This window comes from Dasypus novemcinctus, chromosome 1, assembly GCF_030445035.2.
Source record: "Dasypus novemcinctus isolate mDasNov1 chromosome 1, mDasNov1.1.hap2, whole genome shotgun sequence".
Lineage (NCBI taxonomy): Eukaryota > Metazoa > Chordata > Mammalia > Cingulata > Dasypodidae > Dasypus > Dasypus novemcinctus.
Genome location: NC_080673.1, coordinates 184,498,445 through 184,520,068, shown reverse-complemented (window position 1 = coordinate 184,520,068; position 21,624 = coordinate 184,498,445). Strand labels below are relative to the sequence as shown.

At 41.8% G+C, this 21,624-nt stretch overlaps 1 protein-coding gene across 5 annotated transcripts in view; it reads right to left on the bottom strand.

Annotated features, from left to right (window-relative positions):
• The window catches only part of PPARGC1A (PPARG coactivator 1 alpha), a 653,301-nt gene that overhangs the window by 444,738 nt on the left and 186,939 nt on the right, over nt 1-21,624 (bottom strand). Inside the window, exon 2 of one of the 5 annotated variants that reach the window (XM_071217160.1) lies at nt 20,596-20,660. The exons of the other annotated variants lie outside the window; for them this stretch is intronic. Within the exon in view, the coding sequence (XP_071073261.1) occupies nt 20,596-20,613 (18 nt within the window). The 5' untranslated portion in view covers nt 20,614-20,660. The remainder of the gene's footprint in view (nt 1-20,595; nt 20,661-21,624) is intronic. 5 annotated transcript variants of the gene reach the window in all.

Here is a 21,624-nt window from a genome sequence, read left to right as displayed (position 1 = left end):
AGAACCTCAGAATTATCTAACACTTTATTGTTTCCCCATCAAAAGAAATCCCAAGTTTGGATTTTTTTTTTTTTCAGATTTTTAAAGAAACGTCGCTTCCTCTACCTACTTTCCACAATAGTTCTTGGCTCTATGCTACGTAACAGGGAAAGAAAGCAAAAGGATTTGAGGTGGAGGTCATAAGTCACATCAGTTTTCCTTTGATTACAGTATTATACTGATATTTCTTTTATTTTGTATGGCTCTCTCTGCCCAGTTAAATCTCCATTCCTCATTCAGTGCTCATTAATTGAGTTGATGTTAGGGAAAGTTGATATATAAATATGAGTTTCATATGGCCAAGTGTTCACTTGCTCTTACATGCCATAATGGTCAGTTTAGCTACTTGTCCTACGACACCCACTCCTTCATCCATCCCTTACCAATGTGCTTCCGATTCCTCTTTTCTCCTCTCTCTTTCTACTTCACCTTCTTGTTTTCTCCCTTCACCAGAAAATGAAAAAATCTGAGAAACTGAGGGGAGTCTCATCAGATGTGAAACACCACAAGCATAAACTCAGACGACTGGTTTTAGAGTTGTAAGGGGTCTATAGATTGTGCCATTAGCTCCTCATTTCCCAGAAGAGGGCAGTGTGACCAGGAAGATAACGCAACCGTCAGGAGCCGAGGCAGGACCTGTCACCGCTTGGGCCCTTGTTTAGATAACTCTCACTGAGCCCTGACCATTTGCTTGGCACTCAGCCAAGAGTAGTATCTCCCCAGATCTTCAAGACCACTTTGTGGGAAGTGGTTGTGGCTCAACTGAGAGAGCATCTATCTACCATATGGGAGGTCCAGGGTTCGGTACCCAGGGCCTCCTGATGCATGTGGTGAGCTGGCCCACATGCAATGCTGCCGCACACAAGGAATGCCATGTCACACGGAGGTGTCCCCCACATAGCGGTGCCCCACGTGCAAGAAGAGCCACCTCACATGAAAAAAGCACAGCCCGCCCAGGGGTGGCATTGCACACATGGAGAGCTGCTGCAACAAGATGAAACACACACAAAAAAAAAAGTGACACCATTTCCCGGTGCCACATGACAAGAATGCAAGCGGACACAGAAGAACACAAAGTGAATGGACACAGAGAGCAGACAACAAGGGGGAAGGGGAGAGAAATAAATAAAATAAATCTTTAAAAAAAAAAGACCACTTTGTGAGATAGAGGCTGGCATTACTTCCATTTCACAGATGAGGAAACTGATGCAAACAGAGAAGTCAGGTGACTTGCCCAAGATCACACAGGCAATAAGTGTGATTAAAATATGTGGAATCAATAATTATGCACGTGCACACATACACGTGCACACAATCAATAATTATGCACGTGCACACATACACATGTACACAAATGCAACTTGGATTGAAAGGTTGCAAGGAGTGGACAGAGCCTCACCTGTAACCTCCCTGCAAGACCATTCTCCCAATATTACCATAAGCTGCCTTTATACTTAGCTATTCTCTCCACATATGAAGAATAGTTAATAATACTATTCTTTAATAAATAAAATAAAGCATACACTTTGGAGCCCAAAGATCTGGGTTTGTCTCCTGGCTCTGTCATTGGGTAGCTAGATAACTCTCATTGGGATCATTAACCACGCTGGCCTAGGGTGACAACCAAATAAGGTCATTTAGCCATCTAACAACTATTTTGTGAGTGCCTACAAGGGAACTGTTAAATTATTGGTTATGCAGAAAATATAAATCATTAGTCACTGGAGTGATCATATGGAAGAAGAAGATTTCCTTTTCTCAGGAGTCCATCACTTAGCCCTCCAATGGGCATTTCACCCTGCCAGATGCTTTCTTAAGCAACCTTTCAATCCAAGTTGCATTTGTGTACATGTGTATGTGTGCACGTGCATAATTATTGATTCCACATATTTTATTGACTTAGTCTCAGAAAATTTTTACATTGTACTTCCTATAGACATGTTCCCTCTAACTTACTAAAGTTGAAACACAAGGCTAACTAACATAGTCTTTACTATGCTTCAAATACTGGGATCCCACAGCCCATGGGTATTTTTAGATACCACTATTAATATAAGAATTTAGATGTCAGATGATTAACAAGAAATGTAGACTCCTTACTATAAAGAACTTTGCATTGGGAAGTTAGATTCTAGTTACTATGATTTTTCCATCCTCACAAGACTTATTAATTGAGCTTCAACTATGGTCCAGGCACCAGGCTTGGCGTAAGGACAGAGACTCTGTTTTCAAGGGAGCTCACAGTCCAGTGAGGGCAACAAACATGAAAATGAACCACTGTGTTAAAATTGTGACCCTGCTACAATCAAGGTGAAGCACTGTGGGAGCAGAAAAAGGAATGGTCTCCTCTCGCTTGGAAAAGAAGAGGATTCCAAACATTCTCTAGGAAAACAAATCACCAATGTTTAAAGACTGGGTATGGTTCTAGTTGCCTCTCTACCACTAACTCAGTGTTGAGTACCCAGAGTACGTCACTTGATTTTTCTGAACCTCTACGTCGCTTGATTTTTCTGAACCTCAGGGTCCCTATCTAAAAACAAAGATATTAAAAAGGGCTAAGGATACCCACCCTGACTTCCTCACAGGGGTATGAGGACCACAAAGCAGTTGATGCCTAAAACCTATACACGAAAGATGATAATTAGTGGGTGGTCAGAATTCATGCTGAGCTCCAGAGTAAATAGAATAGGGAGTTGGCTTGCCTTTGAGAGTAAAAATCTGTGGTACGAATAAACAAATCACTTCTCTCTGAACTCTAGAATCTCACTCAGTGTGGCCAGCGAGTGCATGCCCTAAAGTGAGGTGAACGCGGGTGCTTGACTCTGCTGCTCCCCCAATGCACCTCGGTTTCCGTAAGCCTCTAGGTATAATACCTTCTCATAGCTCCTATGCCCTGTCCTTGAACCCAAAGCAGAAGAGGTGCTTGGTCAGGAGAGAAGATGGGAGAGTGGAAGGAACAGATTGCAGGCTTGTGTTAAGAGAGGGGGAAGGGTTCTCTCCATCTGACCTGCTTCCTCTCTCTCTCTCTCTCTCTCTCTCTCTCTCTCTCTCTCTCTCTCTCTCTCTCTCACTCACTCACACACACACACACATTCTCTCTCTCATATTCTTGCCATGTCTCTGTCTGTCTCTCTCTCTGCTTCTCTCTCTCTCCTCTCTCTCTCACTCCTCTCCATTCAAACTCTTTCCCAGGTGCTTATACTTGAAATGGAGTAAGCCAGATGAATGTAAGATGGGCTTGGCTCTATGTTAAAATGCTTTGCGTAAGTGGAAAGTGTGGTACAAACATTGGTGGCTGTTATTAGTTCAAGTTAAAAGACTAGCCATAATTTTGCAGAAAGGTATGTCCTATACCAAGGTCTACAAGGAATATATAACAGACTTTGGAAGAACTAGCAGCCAACGAGAAGAAGTCTTAAATCAGAGGCTGGGAGACACAGAAGTCCTTAGGAAGTTCTGTGTGTCAGGTGAGAGGAGGACTTGAATGCTTACTTCTCTTTTAATTATCTGATGCCAGCACTACCCTCCTTTGTTGCCTTCAGCTAGAGCTGATAAGGAGAGACACCAATAAATATCTTTGCGGTCTGAAGGGAGAAGCCATGTTTCATGGGACTCCCTGCTTCTACAGCTGTTGTTAAAATATTACTGCTAATTAGCTGGCTAGTTATATATAAACCCTTACAAAGGAGTATTTTTACACAATCATAAAATAAATTAAACTACCAAAAATTCACGCTGTTAATTAAAATAACCCCTGTAGGAGGGGGAAAAATCGCTACAAGGCTGAGGTAAACAGGAGGCAATTTCACAAGTACAAACTGATTAATTTTATTTCCCATTACATGTATTTGCTAATATCATCAAAATTAGAAAATAAAGCAATTTTGCCTTGACAGTAGTTCAAATGGAGGCAGTTCTAGCCCAGGAATGGAGCTAGTCAGACGTACCCTACCTAGGTCCTAAAGTAATTCTCTATCTAGCGAAGGCAGACCTGTTCTCAGAAGGGACACACAGGAGGCGAGGGGAGAGAGGAAGGGGCCTGTCCCAGGCCACCAGAGCAGCCTCTTGGAACCCAGGGATCCACGTCATGACCTGTCTCAGTCACATCCACCTTCTATCCAAAGATGCAAATATTTGAGAAGACAAGAGAAACTCTCTATGCTGCTGAGAGATGGCAGGGAAGTGTCAAAACTGAACTAACCCAGCCCTACTTCTGAGACTGGCCAAGGTAGTTCACTCAATTTATTAACACAGAAGGCAAATTCTCTCCCAAAGGGTTCTCCTACCCCTGGCTCTGAGTTTGGCTGGACTCTTCTGAATTTGGCGTGTAATTCCTGTATTTAAATAATTGCCCAAACCTAAAATCGCAAGAAGTTCATCAAAAAGCCTCAAAAATACCTTTGCATTAAAAGCACTATCTAGAAAAGAATGAACTCAACCTTCCCGCTCTTTGCCTGTCAAGGTAAATAATAGACTTCAATTCCGCTGGAGAACCCCTCCATAAGCAGAGCCTTGTGATCGCCCCTGACCTTCCTACCCCGGCTGTTCAAAGCAAATACTCATTGAAAAATATATTTCTAAGAAGCCCAAATAGACTATTTTGTATCTCTTTGTTGGTCAACCAGAAAAATTCTAAATCCCTCTAGACCCATAATTAGGTTGGTTATTTCATCGCCCCTCTGCATGGGGTTTGTTAACTCATATACCCCCTTAAGAACACATCCACAGGCCCGGGCCTTGTTTTGCACATAGTTTTGTGAGCTGGCATTTCACAAAGATGCGCCAGCTTAGCCAATGGGACACCAAACATCTGGGAGAAGAGGCAAAACTTCAGGCCTAAATCCAGATGTTTTGTCTGTGCAGCTCTGAATATCCAGATGTTTAGAGAAAAACCAGTGTTTTATAAGCAGTGCTCCACTTTTGACAGAGAAAACGAACAGGTGCATGAACAATCCAGAAGACCAGATAAAATAGGAAATACCCATGGCTGCTTCCAGGCACGTTTGAACATTTTATTTTTGTCATGTTGTTCCCCTATAAAGTTTTTGTCTAAGGCATGCTTTGTGCAGAGTAACAGTACCCTTTGCCATCATGTACCTAGTAATTAGGGAAGCAATGGACAAGGTGTCTGTGACACACCAAACCCCCAACACTAAGTCCCATCAATTCTCTCTCCTTTATAGCTCCAGCCCACTGCTGCAGCCTGCTTACAGTGCTTTTTTTTTCCTCACTCTGACCACTGCACGCACTTACAATGAGCGTGCCGGCCATTCTAATACTATAGTTAAGATCTTACTCTCCTGGCCCCCCTGTGCTGCAGCTGCAGGACGAAGCGCAGCATCCTCAGAGGAGAAGGCAAGCTCTGGACCAGTGGCCACACCTGCCTTGCCAGCCTCATGTCCTAACACCTGCCACCGACATTGGTGCTATGCTCTACAAAGGATAACTTCCTGCGTTCTGGAATATTCTTCTAAGCCTTTTATCTTGCTTTCCTCCACTCTTGCAGATATTCCCTTCCTAGAACCCCTACCCTCTCCTGCTAGCTTGAACGATGCCCACCCTTCTTTTACAAGGGTTTGGATGTAAGTCTCCGAATGCCTGCTGTGACCTCACCAGCAGTTAGCTGCAGCATCCTCAAAGCTCTATGACATTAATCTCGATGTGTCCTCTCCAGTCCCTGAATCTGATCCAGTCCATATCTAACTGTGCCCGAGTCTGTCGTTTTTACCCCCTAGCCAGCTCTTAAAACCCCTTCAACAGACTTGATCTTAAGATAAAGACCAAAATCTATGCTCTCCTAGGCCCTGCCAACCTTGCCCACATCTGTTCTCTGGGGCCCAGCCCTGCTGGCTTCCACCACCCTATTGGGTCTCCACGCTCCCTCCTGCTGCAGCATTTGTTCCCCTGACCAAAATGCTAACCTGTCCCCATCACTTCCTCCCTTAAAACCTTTTTAATTTCCACTCGTCATTCACATCACAAAGAAAATAGTTTTGGCAAGTGAGCATTTCCCTTATTTTTCCCCGCCCGCACCCTGGTTTGAGACAGATTCCATGGTGATATACACAAAGAACCACACATCTTTCCCTCATTGTACTTACTGCAAAATATTATTCTATATTTATTAAGGTGAATATTTGATTAATGCTTTTCTCTTCCATTAGACCGCAAGCTCCTTACAAACAGGGATGTTGTTCTCATTCCACTGTACTCCCAACCAATAGCAAGGTACTTGTTTCATCATAGCTGTTCTGAAATGTTTGTTGAATCAATAAATGAATGATTCTACATCCGTGCAACCCATGACAACAACCAAAATTCACTCCTTGAGAGCAGAAGCTATATTTTATTCATATTTGGACGCTGGCACACAGTGAGTCCTCCATACACACTTGATGAAGGAACGTTGAGTGCAGATTCAAAGAGGCAAGTTTCTCTGCCTCTAACAATTACAGCAAGTGGTCTAGCGATTGAGCATTCTGCCTCACCTCACAGTGAGCTCCCCATATCTGGAATCATTCAAAAAGAAGCTAGATGGAAGATGTCAAGAACAGTATAGAAGCAATTCAACCAATGAGCTTGATGATCTCATACGTTTCCCTTCCCCCATCCTATGGTGCGACCAGAAAAGCCTAGGAAGAAGAGGACCGATGTAAGGAAGAGAGATTTGCAGAACTTGAGTGAAATTACAGCACTGCCAGAGCAGAGAGTTTCAGGACAAACGGGAAGAGGTTTTTTGCCAAGGTTTTATTAATGGCTGACAGATAGTGGACTTGAGAGGCTCTGCAAAATGTGGGTGTGATGGCTAAAAGAGCGATGTCTTAACTACCTGCCTGATGTCTAGACCCTTTCTTAGCCTGGCCATTATTTTTAGATTTAGATATATCTCAAAAGGGACTCAGACATTGAAGAGCCAAGCAGAAAATTGTGCTAGTCACATGGAATCATTTTGACTGTTTTCTCAGCTGTTTCCTAAGAAAACAGATTTAACATTTGTCACCCTCATTCCCAAATAAGGAAAACGATTTCACTTTCTCCTGAAAAAAAACCACAAAGTGGATTTGGCATTTGTTGAATGTGGAATGAGGTTCAGATTAATGGTGTGTCAGGGGTTTCTTTGTTTTCACAATCTTTCTATATTTTCACATTCAAATAACCAAATGAATTGCCCACGCCTCTTCATGGGGCTTCCTAATGGAATGATCCCACCAGGAAACCATTCTCGTCTATCCCCTTCACTATTCCACTTTCTATTCTCCCTATCTCACATCTTTGGTCATAATTATTCAGTTTTTAGGGTATAGAATGACTGGAAGAAGAAAGTAGAAGGGAAGAGAAGAATGATGAACCCACAGTTGAGCAACATGATGAGGTGTCCCCTGGACTCGTGGGAAATCACTTCCTTTTATTTTCCTGAATGTCTAAGTTGACAGTTGCAATATTTCAGCTGCCGGCTATATAATCAGATCATCAATTATTGAACATGTATCCATAGGCCATATGCTTTATACATATTAGTTCACTTATTTTCTATGGCCCTGTAAGTTATATATTATCATGCCTATTTAATAAATGAAGAATTTCAGGATCAGGTAAGGTAAGATATCTCACCAAAAATCATACAGTTGGGTAAGAGTTGGATCTGGGTTTCAAATCTAGGCCTTCTGACTCCAAATCTGGACCTGACAACCACATCTGTACAATCTCAAAAAGGGCTGCTGAAATTAGTCAGCCACAGAGACCAAATTAGCTATCACACTGCATCAACCAGTGGCAATTTTGCTCCCCAGGGTCATTTGGCAATGTCTGGAGACATTTTTTTTTGTTGCCAATGCGTAGATGCTACCAGCACCTAATGAACAGAGCCCAGGGCTGCTGCCAAACATCCTAAGATGCACACGGCACCCACCCCACCCCCACCCCAAAAGAAGAATTATCGGGTCCAAAGTATTAATGGTGCCGAGGCGGAGAATCACTGCCCTAGATACTCTCATCACGGTATAAAATGGTTTCTCTGCTACCAACTTGTTCCCATCTACGATGAAAGGGGAGCAGCTCCTAACTTCTTGAAATAGAGTTACATACTTGACCAAGTCTGGAATTGGCCATGATTCTTTTTTTAAAATGAGGGGAAAAGGAGGAGGAGGAGGGGGCAAACGAAATAAAAAGGAAAGAAAGATGAGGTGAGGTGAAGAGAGAAGCGAAAATGAAAGGATAGGAAAAGGAAGAAGGAGAAAAGTAACATTAGAATTTGGCAATCTGCAGCGTTCAACAGCTGGATCACATTACATGGAAATCAGCCCCAGTGACAGCACAACAGGCTGCTTTTGTGTCTTCCTGAATAACGCTATGTGCTGGGTAAATGCTTTTCCCCATTTAGAAACAGGTAGTTAATGGGAATTGAAGTGATCAAATGCTGTGTACCTCAAGGTTACTGACATCCCGGGCTGGGTGGCCTGAAGCTCATAAATAAAGCATCAGAGCATCTTATTTTAGGCCTGGTCAGATAAGCCAGGGCTTGCATCGTGTCAACAGAGCCCACAACGCGATATGACACCAAGCCTGGTAATTCCAAGACCTCTTGGAATGTGACATTTCAAGCTCAGTGCACTGAGTTCACACCCTGTGGAAGTTGCATGGGCCCACCATGCTTTAATTTTCCATCATCTCCTTGATTCAGCTGCTGCGAGCGAAGGCTGTCACTGAGTTGGACTTTACATTATGCCAAGCCAATTCCCTACTATGCAGAAGTTAATTTGAGAGACATTTGCAATTTATAACTCTGCTTTACTCATTTGTTGGGACAAGGACCACCCACAGCTCGACAGCCCACCCGCTTATACACAGACCATTCCCTTAGAAAAGGTCTGTCCCAAGTCATGACCCAACTTGGCAGCTCAAAAACAGCTGCCAAACAGTGGTGGAGTGGGGAGTTGAATAGAATAAAAGAGAAACATCTATTTGTTCTCAATTTTTCATATAATTATGTGATCAGACCCCTATGCAGATACTTTGACATAAATTGTCCTTAATTAAATTATGGTTAATCTGTTGTTTTTTTATTATTCGTTCATGGCTTGTTTGCTGATAGCCACCCACAAGCCATGCATACTCACACACATTTACGCTCAGGCATGCTAGGGTTGTTGTTTTGAAAGTACTGAAAATGTTCTCTGTGAAAATTTCTCCATTTGACAGAACCACTGAAGATTGTGAAGCACACTTATTCCTATGATATACAAATGGCTGGATGAATAACGCTAATGTAACTCTTTGCTGGTGTAATCGTTCTTTTCTGATAGACTTCCTAGAATCTGATAATAGAATCAAACAATGTTTTTGCATGAAATAAATCCTTCCTACTATAAAAAAACAACGGCAATATTAAATATATTTCCCTGTGATCCGTTTTATAGTGTTCCTCATTCAGACCCTGTGCTCCCAAGGCACCTCCTTCAACAAAAGTTTGTCAATTTGAATTTGTCAATAAGACATAGAGTTGGAATTTCCCACAAGTGTATTAACCGACATTGATGAAAAAACACATCAAATCACCCATGGAACCCCCTTCCAGAGGAGCTTTTCTTCTCTCTCCCCACTTGCAACCTCCCACGAGCGAACTCTCAGCCTCTGACACTGTTTCTCAAAGTGTGAGCCACAGAACACCAACTCCTTAGAAATGAAGATTCTAATAAGTTTGTTAGGATGGTTCTTAAGAAAGCACAAGGATGTTTCTCAGAAGTGAAGTTTCCTAGATCCCATTCCAAATGAACTGAATCTGAATTTTGTGGAGAGAATCTTACATCTAACGATATTTTCAGGTAAAATTGGCTTTCTTCTTAGAGTCTTGAGGACTATGAATTAGGGCCGGGGAGAGGGAGAGAAAAGCTGAAAAATAGCTACTAGGCAATCTTTCCTGGGACAAGAGATACAAGCGAGATTGTTTAAATGTGTGTATTTGACTCACTGTGTTTAAAATAAGCTAATGTCAACAAATTTCAGGCTAAGGATCACCACCTGGTTAATACCCTACGTCCTCTAAACCAATATTTGTGTAAAAAATGTTTGGATCTTCAGAATGTCAACCCTGAGTCTCTACAGAAAGAAAACTTGAATTACACTCCTTATATCATGTATAATATGTTTCTGTGATATGCTTAAGAATGAATGTTTTTTTAAAAATTTTCCCTAGGTAACCTGATAAAACTCCATTTACCTCCCAAACATTCTGGTTCATAAAGATTTTGCCATATTTCACCAGATAATTATCTCTTTTATTCCAGCCAGTTATCCTTATGATGACAGAGCAAAGTGATTTTAATTCAAAGTTCCAGAAGCTACTCAAACATAAAATAGTAACATCATTTCCACCAAGGAGATCACTATGCCCTCAGAATTATAACTGAACCCCAGCTGGCACACTGAGGATTGGCCAATCCCAAGCTCCTTTGCCAGCCTGATGCCTAAGATTGGCTGCGATAATGTATGCACTGTGTTTCTTCAGCACATTGCAACCATTCACAATTAGTGCATGGGTGGTCATGGTCCGTGAACTAGGGTCCTAGGTCCTGTTTCATCTACCAGAGATTTTTACCAGCCCATAAACAAAGGGATTTGGAGATACAAATCGGCAGTCAACCATGCTCACCAACAAAAACGTAAGCACTTTAGGGGGAAAACTGTTTCTTCTATTTCTATCTACCCCCCATAGCACCTAACATCTGGTTGGGCACATACTGGCTCACAAAAGAAAACACGAGAACCATGCCTTGAGGGTTGGCATCCAACGAGATGTAGGAAGACCTCAGTCTTCATCCGTGGGTACCAAGACCGCATAAAGCATGTTTTCTGCCAAACTCCAAGGCTCCCTTTCCCCAAAAGTCTCCGAGATAAGCAGCCTCACCACACCTGGGGAGCAAGTGTCTTATTAGTGGCAAGATTTTGGAAATTCAGTGCCTTTTACTTTGTCACCACAGAGATGAAAAGCGTTGTCCCCTCAGCCAGAAACGATGACATCTCAGCCTGAATCCCAGCTCTATTAAAAATTTACCGTGTGGCCTTGGGCAGCTCATTTAACCTCACAGTGTCTTAATTTCTTCATCTGGAAAATGAAGATGCTACCTACATCACGGGCACAGCATTTCAAGGTTAATGCATGAAACTGATATTCAAATGCAACATAGCAGGGGAGTGTCTAATTCTGGGGAGGAAGTCAGGCACTGCAGCGCAATTCTGGGTGGTTAGAACATGTGCAATATCCCAGAGCTGGGCCCTAAGGTCAGCGATGCACGTGACGAGCGCAATAAACCATTCGCGTCGCACCACCTGGAGTTTTTTACTGTTATTGCCAAGCAGAGTTGATAAAGCAAATAAAGCAAAGGGTTGGGAGCCCTCATTTGTCAAATGTTATTGATACCGATCTCATATTGACAGGCAATGGGCCACTCAGATTCAGATCAATGAATCCATTTCATAATACAGTACAATCCCAACACTTCGCCCCCAAATCCATCCATCTAGATATTAGAAATCCATCCTGCTTTGCCTGCAGTCTGTCAAATGTCACCACAGAGTGCCGAAGCCACACTGCCAAGTCTATATCCTGAACTAAATCCCAATGGAAACTTCCCAGATATAAATAACCACCATGAAAATACAGAGAAGAAAAATAGCTATGAAGTTTAACTCTTACTTTTTTTTAAGTCGGTGACAAGGAAAAATCATAGAGTTACTCTCTCTCCAAAAACAATCTAAAACCAGAAGGGTTTAACCTATTCCATTTTCTAGCCACTGTGACAACTATTTTAATCTGTGGAGCAGCATTTGGGACGAGCATGCAGCCCTGATTCCATGATTCTTTCACAGGCAGCCCCTGCAGGAAGTTCTAAGAGTGGCTTCCGTCCCTGAGCTCACTGTGGGCCAGTGGCATTTGATGACATTCACGGTCTCGTGACATGAAAACAGAATTCTTTATTTGCACTCAGAGAGGGAGAAACGTTCCTCTACCTGCAGTTTGATCATTGAGAACCTGGAGAGTGAATTGTGAGAAAAATCCAGTTTAATAGGGCGTGGGGAAATTTGCTCGATGCTTGCAAGGCAAGAGAGAGTGACATAAAGCAAAGAGAAAGCTGAGCTTGAGAATGGGGATAGTTGATCTTCAATCATGCAGAGCCAAGAGTGCACGACCTTGATTAAATCATACCCCCTCCCTGTGCTACAATTTCCCCCATCAGCAACAAGTGAATAGGGCTGTTGGGAGATCAAATAGTATAAAAGCCCCTAGCACAATTCCCACCACATAGTAAGTGCTCAATAAATATTCGTTAAAACATAATCTGAATCAAGAACTACCGAATTATTGATACCACCCATTAATTAACTAGCTAAGTTTACTTAGCAAATGTGTACCAGATGTCAAGGAGAGAACTAAATGGTGGGAAAGCGTAGTAAGAAGTATAGACTATGATGCTAGTCCAGTGGAAATGAGCAGGACTGCATAAGGAGACCAGGTGTTTCCAGATATGAGAACCCAGCAATACATCAGTAGAACATTGCCCCTGGGTGCACCTAGGTATATGCCCACCACCTAGGTTTGGGGGACTGTGGAGTTACCCCACCACTCCTTGCCCACAAGTGGCTGGTTTCATATACTCTGGTTTCCTGCAACATGGAGAGTAGCTCCTGTGCTCACTTGCTCAGGGAATGCAAACCCCTGTTAATTTTAGCATTAAACAGGCTGTCCAGAAGGAAATCTACTACAACTACCAAGCCTAAGCATGGCTTGGTTTGAGATTATGTGGGCTTTTAGATTTTTTTGACCATAACCTAAGGAGAGAGGTGGGGAGCAGGCACAGGTGCCATGTGAGAAAGCTGAAAGGTAAATTAAAATGCCAAAGAGAGGGTTAAACTCTTCTTCCTTTTGAGTTGCATTAACCATTTGCATTCTTGGGGCTTAGCTTCTTTCAGATCTCTCCTTAGGCACAAAATAAAGAATGAGAAGGAGAAGAAGAAGAGCGAAGGAGAAGGAGAGCAAGAAGAAAAGAAGGAAGAGAAAGGAAAGAGGAAGGTAGAAGAGGAGGAGGAGAAACTTAAAAAAAAGTCCACGTCCTAGTCTAGCCACTCAACAGAAGGGAAGGCAGCAGGGACGCGGAAGGAACCGGCACCCTCCAATGGTCACCTCTTCCCCAAGCTTCCCACCCCAGAGCCAACTTACTTGTTTCTTTCCCTGAACTTAAAGGATTTGTTGGTGTTTTTACACATGAATTATTGGGGGGCTACAGTCTGCCTTGGTGGCCTCCATCTTTCACGGCCCCTGAATGTCCCAGCCCAAAGTCACCTAGGGACTGCTTTCAGGATTTTTGCCTTATTTGATGCCACCCACCCCTACTGTTTTTTGTTGTATATCATGTATTCAAGCCAAATTATTTTTTAAAATGTTACTCTTGTTCTAGGAAGTAATATCTGTAAAACCATGTTTTGGGATGTTAATTATATTTCCCTAATACACATTAACAGAAATCATTATTATTAAAATCGTCTGGTCTAGTGGGTAAGAGTTCAGCTGCTGAATGTGCTGAAAACCTGGTTTGTCCTCTACAAGTTGTGTGACCTTGGGCAAGTTATTTATCCTCTCTATGCCTCACTCACCTCCATGATCTGTTAAATAAGAATATCTACTGCACAGAGTCACTATGAGGATTAAATTAGTTAATACTTATAAAATACTTGTGCCAACATAAACCTACCTGAACTTTTGGAAACATTGAACTAGGCATCAAAGCATGCACCGTGATCTCTTACCTCCAGGTTGGTCCATGCCATTCCTCTTCTTTGGGATACCTGCTTCTCTCTGCCCATTTCCCCATCCCAGCCCCAACTCAAAACCAATAGGCAATATACTCCCACTCCTGACTCTTGAAAGCCCACTCGTTTTAAGGTCCATCTCAAAAAAAAAAAAATTACAGGAATTGCAACCACTGATTGAGTGTCTATTATTTTGTAGATCCTATAGTCAGTACTTGGCTGACATCATTGAATTTAATCTTCGTTTTTACCCTATGAGGAAAAGCTGGTTGTAAAGAGATTAGATCATTTACCTGAGGTGCTACAGCTAGAAATAGAAGATTTGGGATTCCAACCCAGGTATGTCTGCCCCCTCGGCCCATGCTTCTTCCATTAAGCTGGGACACGTCTACCATGAAATTCCCTCTTCCAGGAACCTGTCACAGAACTCAGCCAAGTGTGAGCACTCCTTCCTTGAGCATCCTTTGCATCTACCCCTCCCTTCAGACTTCGTGAACTCTGCTTGATAATACAATTTTTTATTTGATTGTCTTTTCTCCCATCAGTCAAGATCATCGTTTAAGCATTTTGGAAGGAAATCATTCTAAAACGTCCCTGAATTTTAAAAAGGGTTGCATGCTACTGGACTGAATTTAACATTTTCTTCCCAACCCCATTCATCTCTATCAACACCAAATACTGTAATGTTCTATGATAGAAAAATGACTTCAGGGCAATTTTCCTCTGTGTGGTAGGGGGTGACTGTGAAAAATTCAAACTACTTAGCCCCTCCTCAGATCCACTAAATCCGAATTTCTGGGTTAGGGGCCAGGACTCACTTCGCTTTAAGAACCACTGCCTTAGGGCACGTGTGGGCATTTGACCCTGCTTAATACTCCCAGACATCAATGGTTTTGCAGTTCTCCTGTCTGCTTTTCATGGTTTTTCGGACCTCTCGCACGCTTCACGTTGACAGCTGTCATTTCTCACTGCCAGCCAACATTGCTGGGTGAGTGTTTCCTATTTCACCTTCTATCCACTAATGCTGTGGTTTCTGAGCCATCTCTTTACACCTTTAGAATATTGTGTTGAAAACTGAATCTTAGGCAGATGCTCAACATGAAATACCCAACATCAGAGCTGTTCCAGTGGACCCTTGGATTCTCAACTCTCCCAGCTCCCTTTCCCCCACCATTGCCACCGGTGACTGTGGACCCTGACACCCCTGCACAGAATCTCAAGGCCTCCATGGAGGGGATTTTCAAAACTGCTGAAACAAAACAACCTTCTGGCAGATGTTGCCACATTCTTATGGTCACTGAGACCATATTTTCTACGAACATTCAAAATTATCAGGAAAGGGACTTTTTATTTAAGTTTATCAGTATAGTCCCGAATCAAGGGTTGCATCTTTTTTTCTTTGAGTACGTCATCAAATTTACTTTTTAAAAAAACTTCCATGTTATAGTTGCAGAATTTCCCCCTTATGGTGACTATTCTTAACATAATAAATGATTTTCTCATTTAATTTGTAAAATGTAAAAGGCTCTCAGAAAATAATGGAGTTGGCCTTTTCAAAAATCTCTTATATGACAGACATTTTACATTGGTTATATTCCAAGTATGTTAGTACAACAATAGTCTTAAAATAAGATTCCAGCAACAGTTTGGAAACTGGAAAAATACTTTTAAGCAAAATTCCTTTTTAATGTTCTTTGTGACATTTTCCTCCAAATCTTATAGAGATCCACAGTTTGGTAGATAAATTTACCATTATGTGCCCTGAAGGTGGAAGGGCAGGTATTCCATGGGGCATACAAGATACTTCAACAGTAAATGAGAACAAGATTCAAAGTCAAGTATAGAGAAAGGGATACAGCAAATGAGGCAGAATGTTAACTGAGGAAACAGATAAAATGTATACAGGGTATTTCTTGTACTAGTTTTCCAATTTTATGTAGTTTTGAAATTTTTCAAAATAAAGAGTTGGGGAGAAATATTCAAACATACATACAAATAGAGCATAGTCATACCCAGATTAGAATGAGGAAAGTAAGACACCTAGGGCACAAAACTTAAGGAGGCTCTGTAGGCCATTGTGAGTGCCTCATCAGCCTTCCACTAGCCTGGGAGTGACCGCTTCCTTCAATTTTGCACCCAAGTGCTTCAGCCTCACCCTGGTCCCTGCCCTAGTATACATAATAGCAAGTTCATTTGATTTCTCAAACTGACCGTAGTAAACCCTTTTGCTTCCTAAAGAGAATAAGCCTTCCATTGATTCTATCCATGCATGCACTCATTCGTTTATTCTTCCAATGTGTATTGAGTCCAAGCTAACTGTTAAGTGACTGCTTTGCCCTGGGAACCTACTCTGTGCTAGTAAGCAGTTTTGACACTCAAACAAAATATCCTTAAGCCAAATTCCTGTCATTCATTTATTCTTCTATGTGTAGGTGCTGGGGACACGATGACGGCCAGCCTGCCCTTGCTAAAATGTCTTGCTATCTGCCAGATACTCTATTATTTTTATCACCACCACCATCATCATCATTAGCTTCATCTTCATCCTTCTCCTCATCTATTTACACATCTTTTTTTTCCCAATACAATTGCACAATTCCAGGGCAGGGTCTGGGTATTACTCAACTTGGCACTGAGAACTGGGGTAAATAAGGTATTTAGTACATATTTTTTGAATAGATGAAACCATAGTCTACTTATTTATTCTTTCTCAAATTTTGTCACAGTTCAGATGAATATAAACTTTCCCCTATATTGCCTAATAGCACTAGCTAACATTGACTGGGTGCTTACCACCTGCCAGGTATTTTCTGAGCACTCTACGTGTATTCATTTAAGCCTCACACGAGCACTAAGACACAGGGACTATGACTCTCAGGTAAGCAAACAGGAGACATGAAGTACGTTTCTCTCTGTCCCATGACATGAAGGCGCCACGCCAGAGTTTGAACTCAAGGAGCCCAACTCTGGAGCCTGCCCTCTCCGAGACTCCACTGAGCCATCTCACAATTACAATTCCAGGAGCTGCTCCCCGTGTCCAAACAACTCTTTCATCCCCAGCTTGATTTTCACAAACCATCAGATAGAAAGTGCTAGAGGGCACCGAGGATGCTTTTAGTGAAATGATCCTCGACTCCCGTGGCTGGGGCAGGCATGTCAGACTTTGGGGGACTTCCTGCTTAATTTCACCTTGTCTAAATATAACCAACTAAAAATAACCTGAAAGGGAAGTGTCTCAGAACCGCAAGAGGAGCCGCAGAATGCTGCAGTGGACGTGATGGGAAAGAATGAGACCGGCCTCCGGAAAACACTGCGGATGCCTTTCAATATCAGCAAGTCGCGTATTGTGATGAGAAAACAAAGTTTCCAATTATTGAAATTCCATCGTGTATTTAATTATGCAATTATCTTATTGTATTAACAAGTGCTAGGGCACAGCAGCAATTGCTGAGATTTCTGCAATTTGGAAATGCAGAATGTGTTCTTTTCCTCAGCTGATTACTTCTTATGAGTCCATCCATTTTTCAGGGATTATGAAATGATCCTAGTTTTGAACTGCTGCATTCAGAAATCCAAAGCAAAGCACACCCCTCACTCTTGCCATTCCAACTTACAGGTATGACCTCAGTATAGACTGAGCACATTTCAGGGGAAAATGTCTGCAAATGCATATCATTTATGTCTTTGTTAAATCGCTTTAGGCTCTTTTCTCTTGAAATTCAAATAAATGTACGGTAAATAAAAATTTTAAAAGCACTTATACAAATTACATATTTCCAATGATGCAAACATAAACACATTCTTGTTCATTTACTTAATAAAGATTTATCCCAAAGGGTTTATGTATCACATGGCAAAATCCAGAGTACTCCATCAAAACATCTAAAATAGGTAGTGTGATATTATGCTCTTCTATTTGCTCAGTTACTTCAGCAAATATGAAATGTAATCATGCAAAATTAAACATTCCATACATTTTCTATTCATTCTCTAGCACTCTCCCTCCACTCCAAACAGGCTATCACACTTTCAAGTTTACGGGGACAAAAAAGTGAATCAAATTTCTTATGTCTGAAAGCATTGGAGTAATAGGTCTTTTCACTTAGGGTTTTTCATCTAAGAATCACCATGTTCTTTACACATAAAACATAATTAATCCACATAGCGTGCCATAGCCCTATACAATGGGAATCCTCCTTGTCGAGAATCACTCAAGGAGAAGTCATATCTGCATTTTCCCAACCTAAATTTGGTCCAGGCTACTTGGCATGCTGTTTCATTCACTTGTACATGCCTAAGAGGCACAGTCATTTATAGGAAAACCTGGTCCCTTCTCCCAAATAAGAGCTGAGAACACAAACTCTGGCTTGGTTTGAACACAAAACTCCCAGCTTTGTCACTTTAGAACTGTGAGAGGTTGGGGCAACTCACTTAGCTTTCCTGTGCTTCCATTTTTTAGCAAAAAAAAATGGGATAATAATAGTACCTATTCTATAGGGTTGCTGTGGGGTAATGGTGGCTAAAAGGTGTTAATATATGCAAATCACTTAGAACAGGGCCTATAGTGGATTTGCTCTTTTATCTTGTTCTGCCAGCTATGACACCTGATACTGTTCAAGGCCATTTCCCAACTACCTCACTGGGTTTCCCCAGCTTCCTGGGAAGTAGAGACTATTATCCCCATTCTGTAGGTGAAGGAAGCGAGATGATGAGAGGGTTCCTGGCAGTCAGTGCTAAGGCAACTGGCTTCTAATCTAGGATTCTTTTCACCATTTCTCTTTATATTCTGAACAAACTGACCCAGTGGCCCAGACAGGGCCTGTGTGGGGGGAGCAGGGGAGGGGAGACTTGTTTCAAACGAGGCATGGGAAGCATTCTGTTGCCAAAGCTTGTCCTGCAGAGCAAAAGAGAGCCAGATGGGCAGGAGACACATCAACAAGACTGTCGGATTCAGAATTTCTACTACCTATGAAATGAAAGTTAATTTCATGCCTTGCCTTCACAGACAAAAAGGTTCAGAGCTGCTTAAATTCTCTTCAGCCCAATGACAGTTAGTAAATAGGAGGCTTCGTGTTCTAATGCTTGAAATCACCCTTCGAATTTCAATATATTATTTATGCACTCGGCTTAAAATAAACAGCAACTCCAAAGTAGGTGAGTGGTCTCATTTAGTACAAACTTCTTTTTTTTACTCTGACAGTTATTTTAAAACATCGGTAAACAACCTTAATTCACTTCTAACGAATTAGTAGGCTACTGTTGTTTCTATAGGAGGCAAGCAGATTGTATTATTAACCAAAAGAACTTTCTCCCTGACAATCATCTGCACTTCAGAGAGAGATATGGGCTTTGCTGTCTCATTACTCAAACCAATCCATGGGTGCCTGTGGTTCCAGATGATCTCTTCTGAGGTCATTATCTTCCATACCTTTGGTTAGATCTCTTGACTCTGAGATGCGGAATAGGGCCTGGAGAAAGGAGATTCTCAGTGCTGCTTGCTAAGAGAGATACAGACAAATGAGCACCTTTCCAAAGGGGTGAGGGTTTGGGAGTCATGGCATACACATTCTGAGGGTTGAGGGAACCGAACCTGACAAAGAGAGAACTTTAGAGGGACCCAGGAGGTGTCACCAAGTGTTTGAAAGAGTGTCAATGCTTGTTCTTTGTGAGTATGAATAGTAAAATTAGGACCCAAGGGTGGAGGTCACATAGGGGGCGGATTTGGGTGTCAACTCAAGAAAGAACTGTCACTAAAAAGAGGAACCTCTTGAAGTTCTGCCTCTAGAGGTTCTCAGGCACTGGTCAGAGGGAATCCATAGAACTGGCCAAGAAATAAAATTAGATGAGACATATAAGAGTCTTTCCAGACATAAGATTCTATAACCCCATGAATCTCCGGGTTACTCACTAAACTGGGCTTCAATCCTCTTTAAACATCTCAGTTGCAGTTTTTAAAGCACCTACAGCCAACCCTGAAAGATAATAATATCATGAGTTAAGCATGGGGATGTAACTGGCCAGTTTATGGTTATACACACAATGCCAGGGCATTGGTTGATCTAGCAAAAAGAAAAAAAGATTCAGCAGGGAAAATCATTTGATGCAGGTGCTTGGAATGATACAGTTTCTGCCTGTTCTTCGTTTCCTTGGGCTTCCCATGGATAGGAGGCAATTCCCAAGTCACCTGACCTGTCATATGGTCAGGGAGGAGTGAGCCATGCTGTGCTGATCATTCTGGTTGGCCTCCTTCCCCTGCAGCAGGTCTAGAAGCACAATGCTTGGCAAGTTGTGTAAGAGAAATTTAAGTCGTTTCATCATTAACAAAACATTGCTCATCTCGGTGAAACATTCATCCTCTCCCGGAAACCAGCCACTTCTCTGAGACACAAACTTACTTCTCAAAACACAGTTAAGCAGAATACAAAAAGAAAGGGAGAGGTGGAGGAAGAGAAAGAAAGACACCTTGCATTGAAATCCAGAGTTTATATCAACATTTTTACACAATACGTAGACATATATTCTTCCAAATTGTCTAGTAAACATTACCTGAATTTTAGGGAGGGCTTTCCTACATCGAACATATTGACAAAACATTAGAAAGTTCAGAAATATTAAATGCCTCAAAGAAATCCAGATATCAGTATCTGGATGTGACACTTGATGTTATGATTTCCTAATATGGTAAGAGCAGACATCTGGTATTTGCACTTTGGAGTAATAGAATATAACATGACAATAATATGTTATACTTACAAAGTACCCTTCATCCATGGGGCTCCAATTTTACCAATATTAGTTCACTGATTTTCGCAAAAAACCTGAAAGGCAGAGGGTAAGTTTGTGTTACCCCCATTTTGCAGATGGGGATATTGAAGGGCAATAGGGGAATAAAGTATCAGTTCACTATGGCAAGAGAATTGAACAATGGAAGGACAGGAATTATAACTTTGGTCTTCCCAGTCACATACAACTTGACTGCCCATTGTTCCCTTGGGGACTGAAATTTCTCATCTAATGTTCCCCACAATCTCAAATGTATTAAACACATTTTTCCCAGAGTGAGACAGCAATGGATGTAACCGCTCCATCTTAGGTGCCCAGGTGCCAAAATTCCTTTTATACCAGAGAAAAGCTTAGAGAAATTTCCCCTAGTCAGTTGAAAACATGGAGGAAAAAAAAGAGTTGGACAAATTGCAACCATCCAACTGAAATTTGGCCTGAAAGTAATGTTACTATAGTTTAGTTTATTGTGTACTTATGTTCACATTTCAGCATATGGACTTGTCTTTTTAAAAAATTCCAAGGAAGTCAGGATGTTCCAGAAGTAATCACACTTATAACATTTTTAGAAGGGTCTATTTTTAAGAACCCTTTGTAGGACACCCCATCCCTTCAACCACTCCCAGGGCCATTTATTCATGCATCAAACAAGCAATATTTATTGCATACTAAGTATGTATGTATTTATCACTGTATGTGATTTCTTGAAGGACATGTAAATTTGCATGACAGAGATCGTACCATCAAGAAATCTCTAATCCTATGGTTCAGTGATTTTAGAAGAGGGACAATCACTCTGATCTAAATGCTCTGGGGAGAGCTGATGACTTCTGGGTACTTCTGGTGAGAAATAGACACCAATCCCAGAAGGACGGCACCTGCGGGGAACATTATTAAACAGATGCCCTTGGGTTCTGTTCATGAGCCATGTAGTTACAATTACAGAAATGCTGCAAGATGGGTTTCCTCTGAAAGACCTACCCCAGAGTCTTCCCAAAGCCT